This window comes from Larimichthys crocea, chromosome XXI (genome assembly GCF_000972845.2).
Source record: "Larimichthys crocea isolate SSNF chromosome XXI, L_crocea_2.0, whole genome shotgun sequence".
NCBI classification, from domain to species: domain Eukaryota; kingdom Metazoa; phylum Chordata; class Actinopteri; family Sciaenidae; genus Larimichthys; species Larimichthys crocea.
The window spans coordinates 17,420,845-17,441,746 of record NC_040031.1 but is presented as its reverse complement, the minus strand read 5'-3'; the positions used below and the strand labels follow the sequence as shown (position 1 = coordinate 17,441,746).

Genomic DNA, 20,902 nt, shown 5'->3' with positions numbered 1-20,902 from the left:
CACCTGCAGTGTGTAATGTGTATGAAACTATACTTGCAGACTAAAAACAGAGGTGAAAAGGGATCGGCGTGGGGCAGAAGTCTCAGATGAATGGGTCAAACGTAGGTGAAACACATGTTCAGCAGACCTGCGTCAAAACTCAAATATCAAAGTGCTGAACAATGCGTTGCTGTGTAACATTTATTCAACCTAATGGCCCTTTCTTCTCGTGTCCTGAGGCTACTGCTGCAAGTTAAAAAGACTGAGCTAATACTTCACAGGTGAAGCTAAAATAACCAAAATGCCACATTTGAATTTTGTGACAGTTTTCCAGCCATGACCGATGACCACAGTTAGCTTTAAGAAGAGCGTGGGTGAAAAACAATGACTATGGTGATAAAAAAGGGGATTTTACTAAGGATCTGCACAAGACAAAAACTGAAACTGATATATTCTGAAGTAACTGAATACCTTATCAAAGCCAAGAATTAGCCCTGCAGCACTACATCACACATAGCACTGAGGCCTATTGACTATCAGTAGCCCAAAGGGGCCTTGTGATGGAGTTTCAGTCAGAATCACAGTACAAAGTACAACCAAAGTACAAGACACTGGGAGATATTTGCCTTTAATCTCTGGTGGATTTTGGATACAGCACATATATCCTCTTACAGATCAAACAAAATAGTTTCTGTTTGACCAGACTTCAGGCACACTCAAACTGGCCAAGGTAAAGTGGAAATATATCCTGACACAGGTTAAATACTTAGCTTGTACACATTTTAAGGCCAAACTATTTTTTTTACCACATACAGACTTGCCTTATTTTGCATTATGTCCAACTGCCCTTATAGCGAACCACACTGCTGCTGCTCTTTCACGGTTTCTATAAACTAAAATAAATATTTAAAAGAAGTTACACAAAAATGACTTTTAAAGTACTTTAAAATACTTAATCTATCTCCATTGTGGCACTAGACTGTAACAGTAAACCTGTATCTTCACCTGGATTAATATTTAGATCATCTTCAAAACTATTTCAGTACTGAAAGTTTAACAAGTTGGCACAATAAAGGTTGTAAATCAGCATTTTCATTTACGTCTTTACTGCATCATCTTATCTATGCCTCGGACATGTTTTAACAGTTTAATCAAAGACAGACGCAAACTATTAAAGCACCTATCCATCAACACAATCAGAAACATTTGTGAACATGGTGTATCGTTGTGATGACGATGTGTGAGTCAGGTGATGTAACACCTGCTTGGCCACAGACTTAGATACTGCAGCTAGTTAATTAGATCACAAACGTATTGTAAAAACCGACGGTGTTTTTTCACTTGGCAGTGAGTCTTCATTAGTCAGTCTTCATCATCTGTACACATTTTGAATGATGTGGCGGTGTTAGTCTGTATTTCTACCATTGTCCACACATTTCTACTAACTATAGCTAGATTATATATGTATATGTATAACACTATTAAGTTACTAATCAAATCAAATACAAGTTATTGATCATAACAGGCGAGGCTTTTTTCTCTGTGAGCTTTGTGTTATGTCAAAATATTGTTAATAACTTGAATGTGTGGATGAGTAAAAAGCAAGCTGTAAGTAACAGTTAAATTAATCTTCCAATTATTATTATTTTAGAAAAATTACTAATGATAATTTTGCACGAAATAGTTGGCATTCATTCATTTTCTTTGGACCAAATTATCAACTTACTGTTGCAGATCTAGTAAACAAACATGAAAAAAATGACATTTAGTTTGCTCTATATTTAGACCATATATAAATCTTTAGTCAGTGTGAAAAGATCCAAGATTTGTTTAATGCTTTAAGACAAACTCTTGATTTTAACCTCAGCGGAGCGCTATGATTTATTATTTATTCTTTTCAGGTCATGGTCTGACTAACAAACAGCTGGAACAGACGAGTAGTGTGATGCAGTGGGAAATTATATCCACATAGCTACTCTATACTACGTAAGGAAATAAATACGCAAAACCAAATACTTGTGGCTACCCTTGGAGCAAGGATTAGTGGGTGCATATAAGTGATAGCATCACATTTTGCATCAGTGTTAGACACACACACACACACATGCACACAGTCCCATATCAAAGAGCCCTTCTTGAGGCTCTGCATAGCAAACAGGTGCTAGATTAAATCAGAAGGGCAGAGACAAAAGCTCTGTGTCTGTTGCTTGGCTTGTCACCACAGAAGTCAAGTCAAAGCCTGAAACGATAAAAACGAGTCTCGTGCTTTAAAGCAAGGGACGTAAAAAGACAAACATGAATGCCAAATAAAGACAAATTAATCAAATCTATTGCTCCGCTCCGAAGGCTAAGAGGGTGGTTTCCAACACTAAATCCCTGTATCTATCCATAGAGCCATGTGCTATTACATCAACTTTAGCTCAAGCAGAGACCATAAACACACAACGCAATTAAGGGATTAAACCAATCAGCACGTCAGTGTGCTCCAAAACTGTCATTGTGACACAATCGTTTAATTAATTAACCAAAGCAACACAATAAATACACATTTTTAGGAATGTGGCTAATGTTATTCTGCGCTTCTACTATTATGCATAAATCTCATGAAAAGACCAAAACCAACAATGATTTAGTTTAGTGTTGAGTCTCTCAATACTTTCTAACGGCTAAATTTCACCGTGGCTCTCGGAGCTAATCTCCATTCTAGTCAGTGTTTGACAGCCCACCAGAAGCGCCACGGCCAGTTTCAGAAGCGTCCCAGAAACGGGTCTCCATTCTCTCGCTCTGTTGAGAATACGCAGGTCAATGAATAGAGAACGCGTTCAATTTTCAGAATAAAACACCCTGTGCAAACTTCCAATCAAAAAACAGACAAGAGGGAATCAATTTAACTATATACCATATTTACATATTTAGAAGCACCAACATCGAGGAAAACTGATAAACTGAACAAATGTGAACAAGTTAACAAAGTCTGGCGGTCTGGGGTCTTGAAGTCGCATAGAGAATGGACCAAAATGTTGCAGCTGTGACACGACGGATGGGTTCCACCATATCTTTTCTAACGTGTCTAATTTAAGCCTACTGAAGATTTAAACATTATGGTTATGGGAATAATTCAAAATAAGGCTCATGGTAATGTAGGAACATGTCATCCAGTGTTCATAAGTACAGTTTTGGGCTTCACAGGTACTGCTTGTAAGAAGGATTAATTCATATTGGGTTCTTCTTTTGAACAAAACCGAGCGACAACTTGCACCAATGCAGAAGTGCCAAAAACTGCAGATCCTTCAACAGTCACTTAAGGCTGGCTATAGAACAAGTCAATCTCCATAAGCTTCACAGCAGAAATAAACATGTTTACAACCTGGTACAACAAACAGTTTTGGAGTCTGAATCTTTTCATGACTCGCCTGTTAAAATTACATTTAGGCTTAAACTTATACAGAATTAACTACGTGCTCGCTTTGATTGACAGGTGGATGCTGTTACACATGGCTTATTTGAACACCCAGACTTCACTAGCCTACCTCAGGTCTGCCGATGATCCACGTCTTTGCTGAATTTTAGATTAGAGAGGAGGCGAAAGAGGTGAGAACCAACATGGCAGTGGCCAGAGCCACAGATTTTGAGCTTCAAAACAGCTCTTCAGAAACTGTCAGTGATGTCACGCATACGTTATCCATTCCTTTATACTGTCAGTGAGGAAAACATATAGAATATTGTTTCATCAATTCATCATTTTGTCTATAAAAAACATATAGAATATTGTTTCATCAATTCATCATTTTGTCTATAAATTGTGAGAAAATTGTGGAAAAGCGTGATCAGCCTATAATTTCCCCAGTGCCCAAGCAAATTTAAAAATAGCTTGATCTATCCAACCAACAGTCCAAAGCCTAAAGATACTACATAAAGCACAACACATAAAATCACCACATTTGAGCAGCTAGAACAGCAAACCTTTGTCATCAAACAGCCTTTGTAACATTATCTAGTTTCAGCGGTTAGTGTGGATGACTAACTGAGTAACTTATTCTGTTGCAGGCTGGTTCACTAGCCCCTTTTAGCCCCATGTGTGTAATTGTAAGAAAGTCCCTGACACTGTGATCGTAAATATTGCATTAAGCTTTAAGGCACTGGCTGTTCTGAGAACAAAAGGAGTAAATCAGCAACAAAGTCATAAGCAAGACAGGTCTGCACCTGTACAGCTGGGTGCTGAAGGCCGTGACATCATGCAGAGTAACACAATCCCCAGACAGGCTTGTTGTGAGCAATATCAGCCTAAAGGGGCAGAGTCCAAACCAGCAACAGTGAATTAAATCAGCCTTTTTTCTTACAAAAATAACTCTGTAGCTTTAAGGTTCTTCACCTTTTTTCTTCTCTATAATAATACATTTTCAAGTAGTAGAACAAAATGTTCACCTTTTTCCTGTTTCGAGCGCTTTTCTGTCAAGGTTACTGTCCACACTTTCATGCAGAGCAGCATCTTGAGAGCAGCCAGACCAATGAATTGTCAACCTCTATCCTGCCTCATCTGTTCAATGTCAGTCTCAGCAGCGTCTCATGTATACGAAAGCCTCCCTAAACACATCAATCATGAAAAGCACATAGGGGTTATCTATGACTCTCAGGATTTGAAGATGCAGCTGAAGAAAATTTGAATTCTTCGCTCATGGTTTCTGGATAAAATGATTAAAATGCTTCAAGGGTAAAACACAGCCATGAAATGTGCATTTTGAGAGTAAGATCAAACTACAACGTACTTTAAAACATCCTGTTTGAAGGATTAAGGTGGCTCTTTTGACAGAATATGGCAGAAATCGAATGCATAACTATGTTTTCATTAATCACCTGAAAAGAGGAATTATTATGTTGTAGAGTCCACTATGTTTCTACAGTAGTCTATAATCGATTGGGGCTTTCAGGCTTCTTTGTTCATTTTGGAGCCACTAGTATCTTCTTTCACTTATTTGCAATGTGAGGGTGGGGTGAGGGGGTTGCAATCAGCAACACCACCACTAGATGCTACTAAATCCACTGCATGACTGCTCCTTATAAACATCTAAAATAAAGAAATCATTTGTGCAAACTGTTACAGACTGATACAGAGAACCTCGTCCGGCTTTTGCCTTCAACTAATGAGTGACATCAATTTCAACTTCAGGTGACAGTTACTGCGTAAGACTTGTGCAAGGTTCATAATAAATATAATATGTCTGAAGTAAATACAAAGATGATGTACATTTGTCTGTGTCAGTGATGCTCTGATTCAACTCTGGGGTGATTAACTGAGGCCATGCTTCACATTCATTTGAAATGCATTATATTTAAGTGAGGTGTGCCTAATATTTTGTCCATAGGGGGATGGGTAACTTTATTACAGAGTAGAACTGATGCCTGTCTAATACTACAAATGATAAATCAGACTTAACAAAAGTAGTAATCACTGCAGAGTTATCACACTCGATTGTTCACAGGTTGCTTTCGTAGTAGAAGATACAGTCTTACCAGCTTATACTGCAGCCACATCTCAAAGTAGACTGCAGTGAGTTATGCCAAATGATGATGGATTGGGTTCCCCCTGGTGGCCTCCTAAACACACCTCTGTCAACATCCTGGATTTTTTTGTTTTTGTTTTTTGAAATGAGCCAAATCCTGCTGGGATCTGCACCACAGCACAAAAATATTTCAGGTGACAAAGAGAGCTGATACACATTTAGGCTCTCATCTTACTGAAGCACATTACTCATATCATATTACATGATGCATGAATCACACAACAATCTAGATAATGGACTACTCTTTCCAGCCACAGATAGTAAAAAATAATAATAATATAGCTGGTTCCAACTTCTCTGATGAAAGGATTTGCTGATGGTCTGTTTCATGTCACTGGCTCTTAAGCCTCTAGAGACCATTGGTCATAAAAACAGGCACAGTGAAGACATTACTCTGAGCTCTGGGAACTACATTTCTCATTGTTATCACAAAAATGTGCCAAATTAATGTTTAATCACCTAGTTGGAAAAATAATATCAATATATTATTCATCAATAATCTTCATCATAACATCGTTCAGCTGTTATGTAACATAAATGTCTATGATGCTGTTAATTATATACCTGTTCTGATATATTAGTATTAGCAACTGTCAATTATCCTATTAAGATAAAAGTGAGGGGGACACTTACACTTACATACACAAATTCAATATACCGCCAATATTACTTATTCCTAAAGTTAACTGTAGGCAATCAGATGGTGGATACAACAAATGACTCAAAAAAGATAATTAATTGGCAGCTTTTTTGATCATCTTAGTCACTTTAAGCAAAGTTTCAAACATTCACTGGTATCAGCTCCTTAAATGTAATTATTTTCAGCTATTTCAAATTAATTTTACATCACTGTAAACCAAATAACTTTAGATTTTGTACTGTTGGTCAGACAAAACAAGACATTTGAAGATTTTTACCTTGGATTGGCATAACTGTGATTGTAATTGTTTTCACTATTTTCTGATATTTTATAGCAATTAATTGACTGAAGTATTTTGCAGAACAATCTATAATAAAAATAATTATCTGCATTGTTACAATACCAGAAAACAATTGGCACTGACTAGGTAAGTTTAATAAAACAGCATGAATTGCACACCAACAGGTGTTGGAAGGACAGAGCACATCCATGTAAAGACCTGGGCGCACAGCAGCATTACCAGCTTTGGATGTGTCTGTCCGTGGGAAGTGTGAGGGAGGGACCACGTCCTTGACACTGCATTAGTTGATTTAGTGCCTACAGGGAGGGGTTGGGGTCTGGGAATATCATAGAGTTATATGCCCCCTAGCTGACCTCGGCACTGGCAGGCGAAAAAAAGAAGTGATTGGCATGTGGCAAGTGTTTAAAATGTGTTCAGAGTAAACATGAAGCTAATTTCAGAGGCAGCAGGATTGCATGCAAGGCGCGAACAGAGGTGAAAACACATCATCTTGAGTCGTAAAGGTTTTGACTTCAGCGAAACATTTTCCACATCTTGAAATAGCAGACATAATATAGGGCAGTTTGCTAGCAAGTTAGTTCAATGCCGAATAGCAAAGAAGTTGCATCAAGGGAAGAGCAAAGGGAGGTCACTTCACTAATACTGGTGGATTAAGTTAAATTAATGTAACAGCACCAGAAAACTGCAGGACATGACCTGAAACTTTTCTTTTTCAGAAATGGCCCAGGTTAAAACAAATAACTGTATCTCTAAATGTATTACTAGTTTGACAGTTAACCAGCTTGCTGGAAGGAGACAGCTGACAAAGTTATACTTGTCTGCCTAACTTTAAAATTGGGAACAAACTGGAATATTATTAGCCAGATCAAGTCAAGTAACTAGTTATATAGCTGGGCTAAATTATTGGTGAAGATACATAATAATGTACTTTATTAGCAGCATCAACACATCAGCATCTCTGTTTGTACAGTTTGCAGTGTTTCAACTGGGTATCTCCATCTTATAAACTAGGTAACGTTAACTGGTAGGTGTTTCGGTTTAACATGGGACCATGTTAACTGGGGACCTTGCGGATGTCGTAGTTACGACAACTGTTGGAACAGGACGATAATACGTATCTGTCAAACAGAGACTAATCAGGTATGGGTTTGTTTGTTTGTTTGTTTAGTAATGTTAATGAAACATTAAACAAACAGACGCTGACAGCTACATATCTCCTTGGTTTCAACAGGTGCCGTAACTAAGACAACGACGCGGTCGCCAGTTAACAGGGTCGATCGTTAAACTGAAACACCGGTACGGTACTTTAGCCCCGATTTAGTTGGTTCAAGGGGACGTAACTCATATACTGTAGCTTAGAGCTAACATTAAATATCTCTTTCTAAATATAAGACATTGATTTGATACTCACTGCGCTTGTGAAGTCATTTCCAGGAACCTTTAATGGAGTAAAAATGTTCAATGTGCTAAAAAAAAATGCTCCCAAGTTTATTCAATCAAACAAAGATGGCGACCGGAAGTGACATTTCTTCAATCAAATATAAAAACAAGAAGGTAATGACCTTTTTTAAACTTTTGTATGGTTTCATTTATCAATTTTCTTTCCTTTTTTTTTTTTAACATATAGCTCCTAGGCCAACTATTTATTACTCTTACACATTTTTACACACTTCAATAGCTGGAAGGCTTTTAATTTTAGGATCTATTTAGGATGTGCAGAATATATTATTTACTTTAATTATGCTTCATCTTCATCTCATCCTCGCTTTGAAGGGAGTAGTTAATAATGCTGTTTTAACTGCAACCTAATCATCTAGCAGCCTTTTAAAACTGGGCACCAGTGCCATCTATTGGAATATACTTGAAAACACATGTTCACACAGGCACCTACACAGTGACTGAAGATTTGAGTTTAAACATTTGTCTGCTGTCTTCACTGCAGTCCTCACGAAAGAGGAGAACGCTGTTCAACCATTCAACCATTTTATTCTTGCTCCAGCTCAGTAATGTCTCAAATTCTCCCACTAGTGAAGGAAAGATTCAAATGTACTGACATTTTAGGCACTATGCAGATACGACACGTATAAATCATGGATGTTGCTTTCTTCTGCTAGTGCTGCAAAATAATTCCACTGTCTATGATGCCTAGGTGTTTAAAATGCTAAGAATTAAACCAGTACAAAACACAGGCATATATTATAGGAGATATAACAATAAGGCTTTTGGTTTAAAAAATATACAAATTGTTGCTTGATATTCGTGTATTTTTCGCCCTCTTTTGATACAGAGCCTGAACCAGAAAAGAATTACTAATTTAAAAAAAAAAAAAGCAGAATGAGCAGAGAGTGTGTTGAATTCCAACAAGCTACTAAAACAAGTAAGATGTACAGGATTCAGGATGTGCAGGATAATCTTACTTATACTTGTAAAGCCAGATCATAAAATGTATTAACTAGCAACATAAAAGTATTTTACATTTGTGAACAAACAACATCTATTTCAAACATAACTCAAAGCCTCATAAAACAAATAATAATTTTAGAGCCTGCGTTTTCATTTATCTTGAGGGGGATGCATGTCTCCAGCCGTTCAAAGGACTAATCTCCCACCTCCCTTCATCACTACTTTACAGGGAGCACCTACTAAGAAAATGGCAAAAGATGCACACGACCCTCCTGGAAACAAGAATAATGCACACTGTGCCTTGCTTTGAAGAAGGGTGTGTTTCAATCTTATTTCACTGCCCACAGATTGAAATAATTATGTATTTGTATACAAAATAATCAAAAAAATTTCCCTTCCTACATTATTTTTGTTTTATCACCAACTCAATATCAAACAATTTCAGTGTCACAGATGAAGTTAGCTATGAAGAAATGTTATATAATAACAAAGCAGGCAATTAATGTACGATATTTGCCTGCTCATATGGCAAGAGGACAAGTGCATAGCCAGTGGTACTTACCAGGACAAGACTACGCTATGCTTTTTCATTCACAGGGAACATAGTTATATATTTTTTTCAAATAAAATACTGCAGTCCCCCATATTTGCGATTCTCTGCATGTACAAGAGGCAAAGAGCAAGAGTGGGGGATCTAAGCCATTTTGGTGTATCTCACACTCAGTGGGTGAGAGTTGGCAGCCCTGTCATGTTCAACCAATAGCAGAAAAGTTTTTCTTTCTCTCTCTTTGTGTGAATCCTATAGGGGAACAGCACCTCTCTGAGGAGGCACTGGCTGAGCAGAGTAGCACTGGAGGGCATCCACAACAGACAATGCAAGGTCAGTACTAAATGACCAATGAAAAGTAAATCAAAGAGAAGCAAATGCTAGTAATTCAGTTTTCTGTTCAAGAGGTTTTATAAAATAAAATAAATAAATAAAAAAAACTTGCTGTGCCCAGACAATTTCATGCAATACATTTAATGTCTCACAATATTTCTGGATATTTAGGTTGAATCAAATATGAATAAGTCTGAGATGAAAAATGTAAATGTATGTTTCTGTTTGCTGTGCTCACTTCTGAAACATTACTTATGACTGGACTAAAACTAGTAAGGACAGTGGGCTGTGTGATCCGCTCATAGCTCCAGTTTTTCATACATGAATAAACTAAAGATAGATGGAAGAATGCTGATCTAATTATGGTTTTAGATAATAACATGTAAGTCACTGAGAAATCATCATAATCAAGGTGTCTTTATATTCCCAATAATTACTACATTTTAAGATATGCAGTAACATGAAATCAGACACATATACTTATAAAACTATAAAAATAACAAATCGATATATTTTGTTTTGGAAACTATGGGATAGATAGATAGATAGATAGATAGATAGATAGATAGATAGATCTATCAGGCACCTGAGCATCAAAACATTTCACTACACAATATCTAACCCTTAAAGGGGGCCCTTAACTTTTAATTAAAAAAGATTTAACAACATCATTATACATGCAGGATGTTTTTTCCCTTTTTAATGTAATTTTAGCATGAACATACTAACTGCTTGTCTATTGTCACCCACCATATAACACTATAGATATTACAGTGTGGTTAAATGTGTAAAGTATATTTTCCTGCTTATATTTAATCTGAGTTAATTAGATTCCTCCAGTAAAACTGACACAATGGGTTGTGAGGACAGTTTTTTTTACCCTGATATTAATTGCATGGACAAGCTTGGATTACATTATCTACACTATAGACTTATTTTCAATTGTATTACTTAATCTCTTTTAAGGCAATTTATGCCAAGCTACACTGCCTATGGACTAATGAAATAATATCAATATCTATAAAACCATTAGCCTAACCTGTATTTGCAAATGTTAACATTGACACTAATGATTGGATAGTGACTAATAAAGATGAGTTCAATCACAAATAATATGAAATAAATCCAAATAACCTAATCTAGTGCCACTTAAAATTATATTTACAATTATCTATCTCAGCACAATGCAGTCTACAAAGCCCAGAATAAATACGCAAGCTTGTATACTGACATTGTACAGTACAGTATGTCCAGGATGCTATCTGGACATGAGGAAAACAATTTTTTAGAGCTGAATTTTTGATGAAAAAAGGATCTGTACCAGCAGCCAGTGATTAAGATTTGATTGATGTGATAATGATTTAATGACTATGACACAGTAATTTAGTGCAGAGTCAAAATTTAATGCAAAACTCAAATTCTCAGTATATGGTGAAATGTGGTGAGATGCTAAATTGCTTGAGTGCTTGTTTGAAGACTGTAGTTGTGGTTCATCTATAACTTGTCAGTACTTTAAAACTACTTTAAAAATAATAAGGTCACTGTATGATTCAAATTAAAAACTCAAAATAATTTAAAACATCGAAAAAAGGTTCTTTCTTTGCTATTTCGTTTCAAAAATAACCTATTGAATAGTGCTCATCCTTAAAAAATACACCGCTTAAGCTTGTATTTTTTAAGGATGAGCACTATTCAATAGGTTATTTTTCTTTATTTATACAGTTCATTTAGGAAGTATACAGGTAGACAGAGTAGAGGATGCACAGCACAAGACAGTTCTAACAGGATTCAGTCTTCTGCCAGCAAGGGGCTGTCATACTTAAAGCTGCCCCATCTTCTTCTCTTTGCTCTGCAACTTGTAGTTCATCAGATTAATTTTTGTGTTGTGCATACTAAACTCTGCCACATTGCCAAAACGAATCAAGATACTTATTGTGCAATTCAGTTCTGCGTTCTAGAGTGTATCACAGAGTCATAACTCTACCTGTCCATTCAAGCTCTGCAGTCAATCAGTTTTCCTCTTCACTTGCTTCGTCTGCTGCTCCTCAGCTCCCCCTCTGTCTTCTCTCTGTGGTCATCATTGACACCCAATTATCAAATTCTTGGCGTTATTCTGGTTGTCCAGGTGCACATCTCCCATTCTTTTTTACTTGATAGTGGAAAGTGAACAGATGACAGGAAATGAGCAATGAGAGAGATTGTAAAACGGTCTCTGGTTAGGATGAGTAGGGGATGTTGCTGTTCACGGTTGGTGCCAATAAGATGAACTCCAAAAAACTATTTTACAAAACAAAGTCATTTACGGGTCTTGCAGAGTACCACTAGCCTGATGTGCAAGAGTTTACAAGTTGTTCATGATCTCGCAAGTCTAGCTGCCTCGCAAGGCAAGGGCATCATTGCATATTTTGGGACTCCAGAGGAAGCTGCAAGAAATTTAATTAGTTGATGAAGACTTAAGTTTGAAAATGAAATCTGGCGAGAAAAAGAAGTGAGTTTACCAGACTTCTGCAGCCTACAGAGGGTGGTGACATGTTGACTCGTGCTAACAAATAAACTTGCCTTCCTATTAGCAGAACACATCCAAATCTTTACCTGAACTGTAGGTGGTAGATTTGTATTGTGGGTACCAGGTTTTGGCAAGGAAGAAGGATGTCGCAGGAATATTTCCTGCCAAATCATTTGTCAGTGTCATCATTGTTCATCTGACCTGACAAGGTTATAGAAGTGCAATGCTAAATTGGTTGAGTATTTTTTAACTCCTCAGCCACCATCATTCCAGTGTACTGTTCATTCTTCACAAAGGTTGCTGATTTCTGAACTTCAACTTTATTCCTTGTCTTGAGAGGTTTCAAGTAGCATACTGTACCTCATCTGTTAAACTGAAGAGCCTGAGCTTCAGCCAAGTGGGAGATGTAATCAAACCTCTGTGAGCATAAGAAGGAAAAATGGCTAACTTCATCATCAACTCATCACTGGTACATTATTCTGTACTCGCCAGTTGTGAGAGCCACTGCAGGCATGCCAAAGTCCATCTATTTGGACTCAACTGAATTGTTTGCAGAAGAGTCCTAAAGGAGTGTCTGTACTGTGGCCATACAGGGTATTTTATGTTCACATTTCTAGTGTAGGAGGGCTTTTGTAAGTAGTGTTCAAAATCAAAATTCCCTCTTAAATTTTGTTGCGTGCTCACTATAGGACCCTAGGGTGTTAAGCCTGTTTGACCAGTCTGATCAGTCAGTTTCAGCGCTGACGAAGGTTTTTATGGACTACATTCATGCTGGCCAGTTTGGCCTCTTGTCTGATTTGCAGAAAAAAAGAAATCCCTGGAGTGAAGAGTTGGTGCCCTGGATTGTTGCTTTCTCAGGTGTGAAACTTATAAGACTGAACATCTCTGCTTGGTTGTGTCAGGCAATCACAACTAAATTATATATTTTTGTTGAACTCACAATATAGGAATACGGTTAGTCTATAAAATTTATTGCGTTTCTCGTGCCTACTCTGCTTCCTGTTTATCTTCTTCTGAGGTTCCTTATGATGGAACCAAAACTAAAGCATTTAACAATGCTCAACCACTCAAGCCATTTACGTAAAAATCTCCTCCACAGGAACCTTTGTACTTAGGTCTACATCGTCTCATTGTGTTTGTGTAGTCTGCATATGGACACAGCTGAGGTTAAGGTGGTCTCCAATTGACCAACACCTTCTCTTACATAAAGCTTCAGAGGTTCCTAGATTTTGCCAGTTCTTTACAGTAGATTCATACAACATCTTGGCTGGTTCCCTCAAAGTACTTGCCTCTCATTCTGTTCTTTAAAAGTGTCATAGATGGGGTGGCATTTAGCTCAGTTGGTAGAGCAGCCGCCCCATGTGCGAAGGCTCAGTCCTTGCTGCAGAAGCCCAGGGTTCAAATTAGACCTGTGGCTCTTTCCCGCATGTCATTCCCTGTCTCTCTCTCCCCACATTCCTGTCACTCTTCAGCTGTCTCTATCAAATAAAGCTTGAAAAGAAATAATAATCTTAAAAAGTGTCATAGATAGATTTTGATCCATTATCCCAGTTTGTGGTCATACATAGATACAGGATTGGGAGCTGTCTTGTTTCGATGTCAGCCCTTAAGCAGAAACTCCATCTATGTGCGTCTTTCCCTTGAGGCAGGAGAAGAAGTACCTCAATTATGGTCAAGACTACAGCTTCACCTGCCATCTGACTACTGGCTGCGCACTGGCTTTCTTGAGACATTGCTTCTGGTGGTTGACACCATCTTCTGGAAGCTGAAACCCAAAAATAGGTTGCCACCTGCCAAATCTGCAAGTCTGTTTGTTCCACATTGATCTTAGTGGACTCAGCAGGCTTAACAATACAGGCTGATGATGGTTGGTCATAAGAAACAGAGATGACATAGTAAGATGAAGCTCTAATGATTTTTTATTGTTAGAAGTCATAATCATTTTGTTGAGATCTGACTGCAGACTATGTGGACTGAGGAGTTGTAAGCCTATAACAAGCAAAAGTATCTTCAGGACTTGAAGATGGACTAAACTCTTCAGACTTGAGTCAAAAAGGCATTTCATTTTGTTCTGGGAGACATATAACTGACCAGGATTTTGTGCAACCTTTGCTTGTATTCACCCAAGGCCAGGATATTCTGATGTGGCTCATTGGTTTTTGAACCATTTCACAAGAACAGCAAAGGACCACAAAGAGAGTGGCGAACCTCCAGCTGATTCAGACTGGATCCAGACCTCTTCTATGATACTTCTCTAGCTGACATAGGAACTATGCCAAACCTTGCTTTGAGTCCTGTTCAGTTGAACACAATGTGTTCTCATATTGCCTTGTTCGTGTCTATCCAGAAGACCTTGAAGCCCTGCGCAAACTAACAAGAAGGAAAATTTGTCCCATGGTCAACTGAATGACTTTTGGACAATGATAGAAGAAAGAAGTATCCAGATGTTTTACTCAAAAACAGAGTGGGGAATGACTATTTTCCTCAATAAAAAAATGTAGACTCCCTCTCAAACATTAATATTAATATTTATAAAGCCTGCTCTTGAGCTATGTAACAACCCAGGTTCGCTCTCATACAATTATATCGCTGATTTTGGTGAACCTGGGTTATATTTTATGGAGAAAACGTTTTCTAGTTTTGCCTCTGATGTCTTCTGGCTACTCTGCCTCAACTTCTCAATTTACAGAGTTTTCTGATGGACAGATAGCTGAGATACCAGTTCTGACCGACTGGTGGGGAGTCTGTGTATTTATACTAGGAACACTTGTAGATCCACCCATAGTTAGTCCACCCTTAGCTCGTTAGTGCTCGTTGTCGTGTGACGACTGTTGTCAGAGTCTTTGATGGTCACCTGAAGACTGGTGTGAATGACAGTCATTCAGGTCACCTGAGCTCGGGTGTGGCCGATGGTCCTTAGAGTGACATGTGAAGTACTGTTCAGTCTCCTGGGTAGTGATGTAAGGACAGCATTGTAGGTGGTGGATAAAGCTCAGTATATAAAGCTTAGCTAAAGTGATAAAGCTTAGCTCAGTTAGCCGTGCCTGGACTGAGTGCTTGGTGTTTACTAATTTTCTGTGGACATCATGGCAGAGGCAAAGAAACTGAAGAGGACGTTGACTGAGGTAGCTAAAAGAAGAGTGCCCAAGCAAGAGTTTGGACAAGAGTAAATCTGTTTATTTTAAATACTGATGGGTAGTTTGTGATTTCCCCGTTGTGATTAATGAAGCCTTATCTTTTGTATAATAATGCTCTTTTTTAAATTACCTTTTGTATTATTTATCTGAAATCAACAAAGTACCTAAAGTTATCAAATAAATGTAGTGGAGTAAGAAGTGCAATATTTGGAGTGGCTGCAATCAAATATGAACTAGAAATATATATATATATATATATAACAGACCCAAAGCCTTCAGAATGTATTCAGCTACAGGACTGAAATGGATATGCAGCAGGACATCAGGTTACTTCACACATTACTGTAATAAGATGCGGAAAGTCACTACCAGTCCTCAAATTTAGCAATATTCAAGATGAGATAAATGCCAATAAGACCTGCCAATGGTGGATATGGAGTACAGATGAGCTCTCTTAAGCATTTTATTTGGTCTCCCATGAATGTGAAATGTGTGACACAACTTGATAAAGGTATCAACTATACATCCTTTTGAGAACAGGCTAAAATATCTCAGCAGGGAATCACGTTGAGTTGCGTTGCCAACAATACCGCTGTTTTCCTATGGTATGGCATGCCTGGCATACACGTCTGTCTAGCTTTTCAGTGGTAGAGTTGCACCTGTCATCAATGTCACACTTGGCCCAGGCAGCCAATCAAATCAAGCAAGAGGCGAGCTTTAACACCTTTTTTCTGCTTTAATGTCAAAGTGGGACAATGGCAAATGCAGACGAGAGGCACTGAAGTTTGTAAAGTGGAGCAATGTGCATCAGTTGGCCAAGCCATTGGCGAGTACTGGGGTTGAATGAAGTATTCACAAAATAACTCATCTTGGAAAGATAATTATGAATTATGAATAAATATGTGGTAAATCCAAAATGCAGTTAACTCAAGCATAAGAAAAGAAGCAAAAGAAACATAATTATGGAAACCACAATCCAATCATTAAAGTGATCTAATGTCAGCGGTTACAGAAGGTTGGGCCAGTTGGGTGATTTGTAAAGGTCTGGCCATTGTATTCCCATTTTACAGAAAATGTTGTCAATGAATATTTTGCTGATACATGCACTATGAACATTTTGTATCTTCCTAGATATGTTCAGTAAAAAGGTTTCCTCATTATGTTAATAAGAAATGTTACTCATAGTGCTCCTTTTAAAATGTATTTGCAAAGGCAAATTAGTAGTATATATAAATGAAATATAAAGAGACAGGGTGGACAACAACTTACATCATCTCAAATGTAGCCAACATTTTCACAATTTTTTAAGATTTTTAAGATCATACCTTAACCACCAAACAATGTCCAGACAGATGTAGATGACAGCTTTAGCATATTTTACAGTTTGAAACAATATAAGGACTTGAACAGTGTATATAAACAGTCTGCATGCAGTAATCTCTGTGTAATTAAAGAGTTATATACAGCTGACATGTAACAATCTTAACTAGGCTATCTTATTTGTTTTAATGTCAAGAAACATAGCTTACTTGTCAGTCTTTCAAATTATTCTTGACATGTATATCCATCAATCTGTTTTTTTTTCTGTGTGTGTGTGTGTGTGTAAACTCACTGAATGTTATTTCCTGGGTTTATCTCTTAATGTCACAGTTTCTAAAAACACAGCATAACAATAACTGAGTTTAATACAGTATTCCTGTATAGCTCAGAAGTAATATTTGCTGCATAGATGCCTTTAAAAAAATCTGCAAGATATACATTATGGTAAGTAAGCATGCATCAAAATGAATGTTTCAAAACAAATTCTGGATTTTACCTTCAGAGCCCATTTAAGGAGGTCCATAGAAAGACATACAGGCCATCATTGCATTATTTAAATGGAAGAGATGCTTCACTTGGACTATCCTGATGCAGGGGAGGATTAATATTATCTTCATATTTTGCATTAGGGCCAAAAAATGTCGATTTTGACAATTCAGTGCATTAAGCTAAATTTGTGCGAAGTGACGTTTGTCCTCTTAAATATCAATGGGGCACGTTGTGAAGAACCTCAGTGCCCCAGTCTCAATCTGTTTGTGGTTAAGCGGTGTTAGTTCAGTGTGCGGTATCACATGGTGATACATGATATGGTGGTGCGTTAAACCAACCACAGCCGTGTGTGAATCTCCCAACTGAGGTGCGTGGAGGGAGGCATTTGTGCCTCACGAGAACATCTTCATCACTGCAGAGAAATGACAGGCTACCTTACAGGATGCTTCACCCGGACTATCCTGATGCAGGGGAGGAATAATATTATCTTCATATTTTGCATTAAATACAAAAAATGTTGATTTTTGTCAATTCAGTGCATGAAGCAAAATTTTGTGATTTTGAGATGTGATTACAAATCTGAATAATTTATGACTAAATTACAATTTTGATAGTTTTGAGTTTAGGTAATAGCCTCTATGTAAACAAAATGAAAATGAGCCCTTACTTCAGCACTCATGCATTTAGGATAATGTTGGATTGTAGATTGTATCTACAGTGTGCAGAACGTGCTGTACTCATTATGTGATCTTTCATATTGGCCAACACAATTATTATTGTCTGTCACATGCATCTTTGCTAGAGTAGAGCTGAAAGGTCAGTGTTTTCAATTACAGATTGTATTGCTGATACCTAGTATCAGATTCTTGATCATGACATCACTGGTGCCGGTGGACAGAGTTAACCTCCTGCAGACCACCTAATCTGAGAACTAAACACTGCTCCTACCTCAGTCAGATAAAGTGGCTGCAATCACATAAGTAAAGTCAGTTAGGGAATAAGTGAGATGTATAACAATTTCTCAAAAGGATGTTATGAACATAATCTTGTTATTTTTCTGAAACGCTTTAGAAATACTCGCTGAGAGAGAACAGGGGAAAATATATGTCCTTTTCTTTCAGCTCAGGACAAAATGGTTGTTGATGCAACCTTAAAATCGAATGGAAGTATGTACTTATGTTAATAAGGGGATATTTTATTAAATGAAACAAATAGTTAATAGACATTTTAGGTACTGTATGTATTTGCTTCCTTATTAAGAGTTAGATAGAAAACCAGCTGTGTATGGTAAATATGAAGCTATCAACAGCAGCAGTTAGCTTAGCATTAAACCTGGAAGCAGGGAAAAAAGTCCTATTCTGTTCAAAGAATTCACCTATCAGCACCTTTAAACCTCATTAATCATCTCGTTATATCATTTCTGTTTTTTGATCCCGGAGCCATCACTTCTTGTTGCAATCACCGTGACATTGCCATGCAACCAAGACACAGACAGACACATAACCTAAAACTGCAACATGACGTTTTACTCTTCTGTCTTTGTACAGATTAATTAGCGAATTTTAGACATGCATATTTTCTTAACTTTGTTTCCTTCTGTTCCTGTAGTCTTTCTGTAAAGCTAAGCTAACCAACTGTGCAGTGGTATCAACCTTTTCATCTAAATCGCAATAAAGTAAAGACTAAATCTTAACTAACTAACTGGCTTACTCCAGCCACTGTATTTTTTCATGCAGCATGGATTTTAGGTATAAAGTGCTAAAAGGAAAAAATATCTATTGAAAATCTAATGATGGTTTCTAAACAGTACAGAGAACAGCATTATGGAAATCATTATTAAATGACTGTACAAAAACTCACACGTCATTACATTTTTAAAATGTAGTTACAAGATTTCATTTCACTCATGCATAAACAGTACAAACCACATGTACTCTGTCTTTCTGGTGCAAACACACCCTGCATTAATAATGATAATAACTGGCAGACACACTCATGATGAGTAATGCAAAGTAAAACACTGGTAGGTCAAATTATTTAGTGGATTTAAAAGGTCAAATCTGTTTGGTTTTGTATTTGACATCATATGAACAGTTTCAAATAGTGATAGCATTTGTATATATGGGTTGTCTTCTCTTTGTCTTTTCTTATTATGATTGAGAACAAGGCATTCAGACAGACTAATTTGGTGTGAATGTTCATTTAACGCAAATAAAGATAGCTCAGTCTGTAGTATTTGCACAATCTCTACTGTAATGATCGATTTTTCAAACCCATTTTGGCCAATTCCAAATAACCCCCTTTCCTAGCCAATATATTGCTCTCCTCGTTTTCTTCTTAGAATTTATTTCCACTGAAATGTTCCTGTCTTTCAGAGCTTTCAGTGTTTTTTCTTTTTGCTATGCTTTTCCTCTCTCTGCTCTTATGCTTCTTTTGCTCTGTATCTTTTTCTGTCTCCCCTCCCTCTCTCTGTCCTTCTCTTTCTCTCCTTCCTTTTTTCTTTGGCTGCTTTTCATTCTGTTTTCTTTCATTGTTTTTCTTTTCTTTCTCGCCTAGGGACCCCATTTTTTTTCTCTTCCTCTATTCAGGTTTTCTTTATTCTCTTTTCTGAATAGTTGTGGTACTTTAAGGGGAAGGGGAAGGAGAGGGAGAGGGGAGGGAGGTTAGTTTCAGTCAAAGCTGCAGAACAAAACTTCCTCCCACACCACATGCAGTGTCTCTTGGAATGAGTTTGTCACTGACTTGAAGACACACTCCCCCTCCTATGTATACCACCATGGATGACAACCCTACAGTGAATTGGTATTAGGCCAACAGACATACACAGGTTCTATAGTGACGATTGTCCTGTTAAATATCAAAGGGGCACGTTGTGAAGAACCTCAGTGTCCAAGTCTCTGTTTGTGGTTAAGCGGTGTTAGTTCAGTGTGCAGTATCACATGGTGACACATGATGTGGTGGTGCGTTAAACCAACCACAGCTGTGTGTGAATACGATTATCTCCCAACTGAGGTACGTGGAGGGAGGCATTTGTGCCTCACAAGAACATCTTCATCACTGCAGAGAAATGACAGGCTACCTTACAGGATGCAGCCCCATGTCGAGGAGTACTACCTTCTCAACCGCTTCGGTCTCAGTGGGACTGCTCTTAGATAAGCACGGAAGAAGACCACTAGTAAATGAAAAATAATAATATTATAAGTGCCAGTTTGTTAATTTGTTCATGTACACTGGCTTTCGATATGGATTTGGAAATATCACGTGGAGGGAAAAAAAGCATTACGGCACTCCTGAAAGACAAAACCACAGCAGCCAGTTAATCTCCAGATATCATGACAGAAATCATTCCTCTTTCTTTATGATCATGAAAGACTACAGCCTCCTGCACCTATGGTTTCCATCTCAAAGCCATGCACATGCACACACACACACACACACATCCTGCCCAAGACAATTTAATGCATGACTCAATGGCATTGAAAGTGGGTTGGATAAATTGGAAATGATTAAAAATGCAGAATTGACAGGGAAACCGATAAAACTTTCTCTCTATAAGTAAGAACCAAAAACCAGCATGATGGAATGGCAGGCTTGAAGGGGAGAGAAAGGTGAAAGACAGATGAAAGTGAAGAGAGATAAAAGCCGGAGTGAGGAGGGTGTGGGATAAAGCAGGAGGAAGGGAGGCA

The 20,902-nt window shown here is 37.7% G+C and overlaps 2 protein-coding genes across 6 annotated transcripts in view; one reads left to right on the top strand and one right to left on the bottom strand.

The window, feature by feature from the left end:
- The window catches only part of sema4ba (sema domain, immunoglobulin domain (Ig), transmembrane domain (TM) and short cytoplasmic domain, (semaphorin) 4Ba), a 70,729-nt gene extending 62,742 nt beyond the window's left edge, over positions 1 to 7,987 (bottom strand). For 2 of the 3 annotated variants that reach the window (XM_027272642.1, XM_027272643.1), the window contains exon 1: positions 7,893 to 7,987. The gene's annotated coding sequence lies outside the window, so the exon portion shown is untranslated. Of the gene's footprint in view, positions 1 to 6,700; positions 6,722 to 7,892 lie in introns of those variants that run through there. The other variant, XM_027272644.1, reaches the window with a different exon arrangement.
- Positions 7,766 to 20,902, top strand: part of znf710a (zinc finger protein 710a) — a 25,926-nt gene continuing 12,789 nt past the window's right edge. For 2 of the 3 annotated variants that reach the window (XM_027272647.1, XM_027272646.1), the window contains exons 1-2: positions 7,938 to 8,035; positions 9,690 to 9,764. In XM_027272647.1, coding sequence (XP_027128448.1) covers positions 7,958 to 8,035; positions 9,690 to 9,764 — 153 coding nt within the window. In that variant the 5' untranslated portion in view covers positions 7,938 to 7,957. Of the gene's footprint in view, positions 7,778 to 7,937; positions 8,036 to 9,689; positions 9,765 to 20,902 lie in introns of those variants that run through there. The other variant, XM_027272649.1, reaches the window with a different exon arrangement.